At 42.8% G+C, this 7,922-nt stretch overlaps 1 protein-coding gene across 1 annotated transcript; it reads right to left on the bottom strand.

Moving 5' to 3' along the window:
* Positions 1–528: 528 nt before the first annotated feature.
* Positions 529–4,124, bottom strand: cckb (cholecystokinin b). The gene is made up of 4 exons (XM_069176628.1): positions 4,016–4,124; positions 3,230–3,350; positions 2,979–3,134; positions 529–1,012 (listed from the first exon to the last, which is right to left on the bottom strand). The coding sequence occupies exons 2-4, from the start codon at positions 3,348–3,350 to the stop codon at positions 876–878; spliced, it is 414 nt and encodes a 137-aa protein (XP_069032729.1). The 5' UTR covers positions 4,016–4,124; the 3' UTR covers positions 529–875.
* Between the last annotated feature and the right edge of the window lie 3,798 nt (positions 4,125–7,922).

Raw genomic sequence — 7,922 nt, forward strand, 5'->3', positions numbered from 1 at the left:
AAGATGAATAAGAGCTGAATTTTCTGAGATTTCATACGCAGAAGTGATAAATTGTGATCCATCTCATTCCAAACTGAAGGAGGGAAGATTTTTCCATTGACTTAAGTCTGTCATACGAAAAAAACAGTCATCCTTTGTGTATTTAGAGTGGAAATCATTCTGCTTTTGTTGCCAAAAAAAAAAAAAAAAAGGCAAAGATGAACCGGAGGGTATTTTTCCAAATTAAAAGTAAAGACTTTATGACTGATTTAAGTATGTGGAAGGATAATTTTGTATCTTGTTTTATATTCAGACGGTCTTTGCCTTCATAAACTGTCACAATGACTTTTTGGCAGCTGTGTGTGTACTTAGAGGTGTGTAATGGGTTTTAACACATGCTCATGATGTCATATGTGAAGGCTCAGGAGGCTGCAGAAAGGAGGCGTGACAGCCGTTCTGTCACACATCTACCGTATGAATGCACCTAATGGATGTCAATGGGTCTAAGTGAAGCAGCATGCTTTGTGTTGGAAGAATTAATATGCAGGGTGATAATTCTCATCTTTATTCAGTCCAGTTAGTCTCTACAGACCCTGACACCACCTGGGTCCTTCCCACCCAAAAAAAAACAACCCAGAAAGAAACCAGAGATAACCAGAAACAAACGAACCGTGGACAATGAGAGCTTTTCTGCAAAATTTTGGCATACAGTACGTATATTGCGTTATTACAGTTTTACAAACAAATGTACAACAAATACATCATAAATAGACTCGTATTGTGAGACAGTGAGGAGCCAGCTTGCGTGGGGATTTTTTTCTTCTTTTTCTCATGTGCCCGTACGGAGGAGGAGGAGGAGGAGGAAGAGGTATGAGCCGTGACTCCCCCGCCTCCCTTTATGAGGAGTACTCGTACTCCTCTGCGCTGCGGCGGCCGAAATCCATCCAGCCCAAGTAGTCCCTGTCTGCTATCCGGTGGTTGGTGCTCAGTCCGCCTCCTTTGCTGTTCGCCGTGGAGTTTCTACGCACAGAGCCTGCAAGGAGGGGAGGAGGAGGAGGAGAGGTGAGGGTGAAGATACAGGATGAGTGAAATTAGGATTCCTCTGAGTGAAGAGGACGTGACTTTTGATCTCTTGCTCTGATCAGACACTAGGAGAGCTGAGAGGACTTTAGTGACTAAAACATAATTTTTGTATTGAAAATATTCAAATGAGGCACATTTTAAAACAGACTGGACCCAAATGGTGCTCTCACAAACTAACCAGAGTCAGCACTAGAAATACATTTTCACTAATTGATATTTTTAATATCCGAAAATTTAATCACTTTCGCCATATTTTCTGCCCTAAAATGGCACATTGCAAATGAGGTGAGTTCATAACCAAATTACAGCCTTTATAATTTGGTTTTTACGCCTTTCAGTGGAAATAGTGCTCACAAAATTTAACTCTGTGATGATTGGGGTTTTAAAATGATTTGATTTTGAGATGACTGCTGTGAAGCTGGTGTGCTGTTGGCCATTTTAGTAGTGCTTCTCTCCTTCTAACACACACATACACGTGGCCAAAAGAAAGGGGATGTACCAAAGAAAGCTGGACTTTAGACTGACAGCATGCTATTATCCTGCCTTCCTGTCTTCCTCTCCACCCATTACATTGAAATACCCCCCCCCCCCATCCCTCCCACACACACATACACACACACACACATCTTGCAAAACATCTCTCCACTTCTGATCTCTGATTCTATTTATTTTTTTAGTCCAAGGAAAGTGAGGCAATGCTCCTCTCCGTTTAATAATCAATTGCGCGCTCACAGAGATGCAGTTTTCACTCCAACCCACATCCGCCTCCGCAACACACACACACACACACACACACACACACATTCACACACACACACACACACACACACACACACACACACACACACACACACACACACACACACACACACACACACCAGCATGCACACACACACACATAAACACAGCGTTTCAGCTCCCTGGTGTGCTGAGAAGATTGGCCGCAGAAGGCTCGACAACGACACCTCCTACACCGAAACATGCAAGTGAACAGCGGGCACCGACACCCACGGACGCACACGCTCCACTGAACAAAAACATGCACTCTCCGAGGTATTACATATTAATTTCACTGTGCCCTCTGACATTTTGAAGATTTCACTGTCTGACTTCAGAGTGCGTTTGTCTTGTTCTGAATATTATGCAGCAGCAAAAAGTATAAACTTTACAGCTTTAATATGCAGATACATTTAAGATGCATCTTTGTGTTTCATGGTAAAGCCAAGGGAAGGCAATTTTAATATGTTGTTTTTATCAATAAACTGCTGATTAAACATGCAGATAATGTTTTGCCTGTTTCTAACCCGTGTTAAGATGTTTTTCTGAGCGTCTGTGGAAACGTGCCTTTTTCAGGCTGTTCTACAACGAGACATCACGCACATGGACACGCAGAGTCAGTTTCCATGTCTGAAAGTCAAGTGGAAAATTCAGATGCTGACATTGTGTGTGTGTGTGTGTGTGTGTGTGTGTGTGTGTGTGTGTGTGTGTGTGTGTGTTCCTCCGTCATGTCACACTGTCAGAGAGATCTGAGTGCTGAAACTAAGGAACTATGACAGAAAGAAAGAAAAGAAACAGTGAAGCGATCGTAAGTCAGATGGGAGGGAAAAAAAGTGAAAAAAGTCGGTATGATGGGAATGGCCGGAAGGCTGCACGCGCTAATACACGCTCTTCCAAACCACAAAAGCTTTTCAGAGCCATTAATTCATTTTACAAAGCTGGCTGTGCACTAATTCCAGTAATTAGCAGGTCTGAGGGGAGGTGAGAGGCAGGAAGGGGCACTCGTCTGAAAATGAACATATGATACAAATATTGTTGTTGCCAGATGTTTTTCTTTTTGGACACACACACTCATCTACCCCCCCCCCCCCCCTGTAAGCTTCAAGGTGGCAGGTGCATGCAGAACTCCTCACACACACCTTTCCTGGAGGAGATGAGTCTTGCGAGCAGCTCGCTGAGGTTGGCCCGGGAATCTGCATCGTCCTCAGCCAGAGGAAGAGCTTTCAGCTGGGGGCCCGAGCGCCTGTGTCGGTGGTGGGGCTCTCCCAAGGTGTGGGTGTCCGCCTCAAGGAGAGCTGCTCGACGCACACAGAGAAAACACACAGATGTCAGATATGAAGACTCACTGCTATTCATGAATGAGGCTCTACCTGCGCGGACCCACTCGTACCCTCTAAAGGAGCGGAGATGGAGCGCTGGCCCTCGTCTAAGGGCTGCGAGGAGAAAGGGAGCCCCAAACAGCTCGTACACAGGATTGCCAGCACGACACACACACACAGACCTGCAGTCATCTGAAACACAGAAAGAGAGGAGAGCACGCAGGGGAAGTTCATTAAGAAAGGATTTTTTTTTTTTAGTTGCAGTCCAGTTTGGGTTTTACAGCCAACGACTCGACTGTAATCTTCCACACTGAGAAACTACAACCACGAGACCCTCTGCCACCCGCCAGACAACTGCTCCTTCACAGCTAACGATCACGCTGACTCCACGAGAGGCGCGTGAATCAGTGCAGCATCTTCACACATGTCGTCCAGGGGCACAGCACGCTGCTCAACAGCTTCGGTCGATGCCGATAGCCGGGTCTCGGTATCAGGAGCGCAATTTCAACGGGTCAAACTGACTTTGAAAAGAATTTCTCATTTCTACTTCAGGAAACGTCTCCGGAAATTATTTTATAAAATATGATGCTGCTATCAGAGTAAATTTATTCTAATGTAAGACTTAAGTTGTCATGAATTGTACATTAAAGGGGAAAAAATGTGAAGCATTTTCATAAATATTACTTTTAAAAGTTGCAAAAAAATGTCACAGAATTGGCTTTGTGTTAATATGGGTTGTGCCCATGTTTGAATTCTCTCATTATGAAGTAAAAAAAAAAAAAAAAGAGTCTTAGAGCATAAAAATCATTGATCTCTGTTCTGTCATATAATAAACAAAAATAAAGTGGTTTTCTTACCTTGAGAAACGAGGTTCAGCGTGTTGGAGGAGTGTGTGAGAGGGAGGAGAAGACTTCTCTATGGAGTGGGAAGGATGCCCCTTTTATACTCCCCGCTCAGCGCCCTCTGAGTGTGTGTTGCCTCTATGCTTCCCGTGTATTCCTCAGTGTGTGTGTGTGTGGTGTGGTGTTTGTGTGTGTGTGTGTGTGTGTGTGTGTGTTTGTGTGTGTGTGTGTGTGTGTGTGTGTGTGTGTGTGTGTGTGTGTGTGTGTGTGTGTGTGTGTGTGTGTGTGTGTGCGCACGTGTTGCCTCAGTATGCTTCCCGTGTATTCCTCAGTGTGTGTGTGGTTGTTAATCTTATGAGTGCATTTGTTACAGCCTCAACCATCCAGCACTGTGTTTCACTTTTATTGTGTTTGCTTACCATAAATTAGGAGCTGCCTGTTTCACTTGCATTAACAATGTGTGACATGTGAGTGTTATAGTAAATGTTTCTGTGCACTAGTGAATCATATTGATCAAAAGAATAGCTTCAAACTGCTGCTGAAATATTCAAAAATTCGTCTTTTTTTTTTTTTTTTTGCTTCAATTGAGTATATTTTTATCCTTCCAGAAAAATCCAGTGTGTGTGTGTGTGTGTGTGTGTGTGTGTGTGTGTGTGTGTGTGTGTGTGTGTGTGGCTGTGTGGTCACGCGTGTGTAGGCGTGAGTATCTGAACACACGTGTAGTGGATGTCAGTGGATGCTCACACTTAAAAAGTGGGCGGAAGCAAAAATGAGAATCTTCAGTTTTGTTTCATTTACCAGGTGACGGAGCAGGAAGTGAGACATCTCCACCACCGTCCACCTGCTGTCTCTCACTGCTGCTCCGTCCTCCTCTAACCACGCAGGGACCCGCCTCATCAATCACGCAGGTGTAGCAGCAAATCAGCCTGCCGGAGTCAATACAGCTATTGAGCCGCTGCTGTGATTTAACGTTTTTATTAATGAGCTGAAGGTGCGCTGATGCATGACGGGACTGGGATCCTTTTTTTTTTTTTTTAACCTGCTGAGAAAATGTGGACAAGAGACTGCAGCATCAGTGAGGCGGTTAACTCAGGTTAACATGCATGGGGGAACCATTGAGGGGAGGGATACACATCCTGTTAATGCTGTGGCCTAATTAGAGGAGATAAATTAGTGACAGATCTGAGAGGGAGAGGAGTGTGAAGCTGCTCTCCACACACACACACACACACACACACACACACACACACACACACACACAACATCGTGATCAGTATTTACTTTGTGCTGATATTCAATAAAATATAGATGAATTGCATTTTTGCTGCTACATAAATAAAAATAAAACAATCACCGGGGTTCAGCTAGAATCAGAGACACTAACTTTTTTTTTATCGTTGCCAGTGCAGATGAATGTCGTGTTTAAAGCCCCAATTTACTCCCCAATTAAACACATCTGCAGTTTAGATGTTCAGAGAAAGACAGTGAGCTTAAAAGCTGCATGTAAACATATGAGTGTCCTGATACTCTAAATAAAAAGGGATGATGTAATAAAGAAATTAACTGCTCATCATCTCTATTGTCCAAACAGTCCTCAAGTTATATTCACTTTGAATCATAAGTTAGAAAAACGTTTACAAGATACTTGAAGCTGCTCCAGAAATCTTTTCTTTTCATATTTGATCAGGTTATTGTGTTCAATGTGAAAAAGGTCCCTCAAAGTGACAAGCTCACGATTACCTGAGATGACAGCTCTACTGAGCATTTCTCAGCGCATTGTTTTGGTTTTAGGGCAGCAACTTTACAATTCTAACTCACAGCTGACGCGGGCAACTGCAAAGAGCTACGATAAACCAACTGGACATGACAGTTTCCCCCAGCAACAAAATGAAAATTGAAAACTGGACTTACATCTGTCAAACGGACAGAAGCATTAATCCAAATGAATGTAATGCTGCACGGTGGCTGCTGGATGTGTAAGACATGCTAACATTCAACACTCAACATTCAAAGTGGTGCTAATTTATCCGTGTGTTTTCAGCTTGTATCAATGCCCTGAAGGTGGCTAAGAAAAAATAAGCAGGGATGGGACATGATTTCAAATAGTTATTAAAATATTTTAAAAAAATGATTAGTAGGCCTATATGCTACTATCACTCTTCTTTATTTCCCGGCGCCCGGTTGTAATGCGTTACTCCCACCAGAAGATGGCCGTTGTGCACCCAAAAGCTGTTTGACAGCCGCAATTAAACAACATAAGGAGAAGAATAACGCTGCTAACAGGCTCTGGAGGGGGGAGCGAATAGACGATTAATAGTCGAATAGTTCGAAGCAATTTTCGAATAGTATATTTGCTTGAAAGGCCTGTACCTAGTTTTAAATATATGTCATGCTGATGATTAAATTTATGATCAAAAACTACAGACTGTGCCCTTAATCCGCACACTTGTTACATGAAAACCTCCAACACTTGTTTTAATAATCGTCATTGTATTCCACCTCCGGAGATGTTATTCCCAGGGTTCCCGCTGCTCATGGACTTTCTGGGATATCATGGAATCATAAAAAGTTTATTGCAGGCATGAACAGTCAGGGGATCTCATAATATTTTAGGCCAATTCATGGGATATCATGGAACTTTATTTGTAGCGGGTTTAAATATTAGATGCCATTTATTGCATAAATGTAATATTCAGCATGAAGTATTTTTCTATATAGTGTTATTTAACTTGTTTCCAGAGCGGTTTTATCGTCCTTCCTGCTCGTCAACAATCACTTCAGTCAAGATGTGCTTTTTCCTGTAGCTGCTAACGAAGGCAAACATGCAAGAAAATGTAAATTTCAAAAACTTTGGCTACAAGATATTTGTTAAGAGTCAAAAACAGAAAAGCCAGATGTAAAGTTTGTAAAACTATTATTGATCTATTAACATGTGGGAGAGGGTTACAACAGTAGGTAGCATGCTGCTCCCATCACTGCTCCGCTGCAGCCCAGTAGAGGAGTAAATTCATTCATTTTGTTCCATTTGTGAAGGAATATTTTGCTCATTTTGTTGTTTAAGAAGTTAAGAAAACTTTAAGTTTGTGAACTAGTACATAAAGCTGGGAATAGAGTAGTGTTGCTGGTTTTCGTCTGATCAGCACAAAGGTGACTGTTTTTCTGTTCATTATAGGTCTTAGAAATTCAACTTTTAGGTCAGTGACTGTCAGGGAATTTGACATTTGAGTGAGAGTAGGAACCCTGTATTCTTCTTCCTGCATTCAAATATTTACGTTCAGTCTATCTCACTTATGAAAGCTGCAGAAATCATGTGGCCCAGATGCCATGCTGATATCATCCAGCTCTTCTCTGCTAAGTAACACCTTCACTCTTAAATCTTTGCGTGAAGCAGCTGTGAGAGGGCGCTCTGTCCAAACAAGGCTGCTCTCATCTCCGTGATGGTATTAGATATCATAACCCAGCAAGGTTGTGTGCCTGTTCTACCATGTTTGCTGACAGCATATTGCAAAATTTCACAGTATTAAAACGCCCAAAATTCAATTCAGCCACCTCTGGCTGCCAGTTTTAAAGCTGCCTGCCAGACTTTGAGCCACAACTCCCAGCTGTCACTCGGGCACGACGAGTCTCTCTCGATCATGTCACCTCGCTCTGCCATTTTTTTACTTTCGCATTCATGCTTTTGCTCCAGTCTTGACCGTCTTTCTCGCTCACTGAGGATGCTGAGACATTTTCTGTGGGAACCATCACAAGACATGAGTGTAGGAGAGGAGGTCACGGCCGTTCAAATTATAATTAATTAACCATGTGGTGTGGGAGGCGTGCATGTGTGTGAAATGTGTGTTTGTGAGCTTTTGTCAGAGATGTTCACTTTTATGAGATATTTTATGAGAGGCTGAGATATGGTTTGGCTGCAGCCTCGAGG

The sequence above is a fragment of the Embiotoca jacksoni genome, unplaced genomic scaffold, assembly GCF_022577435.1.
Source record: "Embiotoca jacksoni isolate LCO1_2020_lvr unplaced genomic scaffold, fEmbJac1.0.p SCAF_7, whole genome shotgun sequence".
NCBI lineage: Eukaryota > Metazoa > Chordata > Actinopteri > Embiotocidae > Embiotoca > Embiotoca jacksoni.

What these genes read in the sequence shown, in the direction of transcription:
- cckb (XM_069176628.1), bottom strand. Translation starts at nt 3,350, where the DNA reads ATGACTGCAGGTCTGTGTGTGTGTGTCGTGCTGGCAATCCTGTGTACG. An exon ending in CATCTCCGCTCCTTTAGAGG is followed by an intron (nt 3,135 to 3,229) that starts GTACGAGTGGGT and finishes TGCGTCGAGCAG; the next exon opens with CTCTCCTTGAGGCGGACACC. An exon ending in ACTCATCTCCTCCAGGAAAG is followed by an intron (nt 1,013 to 2,978) that starts GTGTGTGTGAGG and finishes CCCTCCTTGCAG; the next exon opens with GCTCTGTGCGTAGAAACTCC.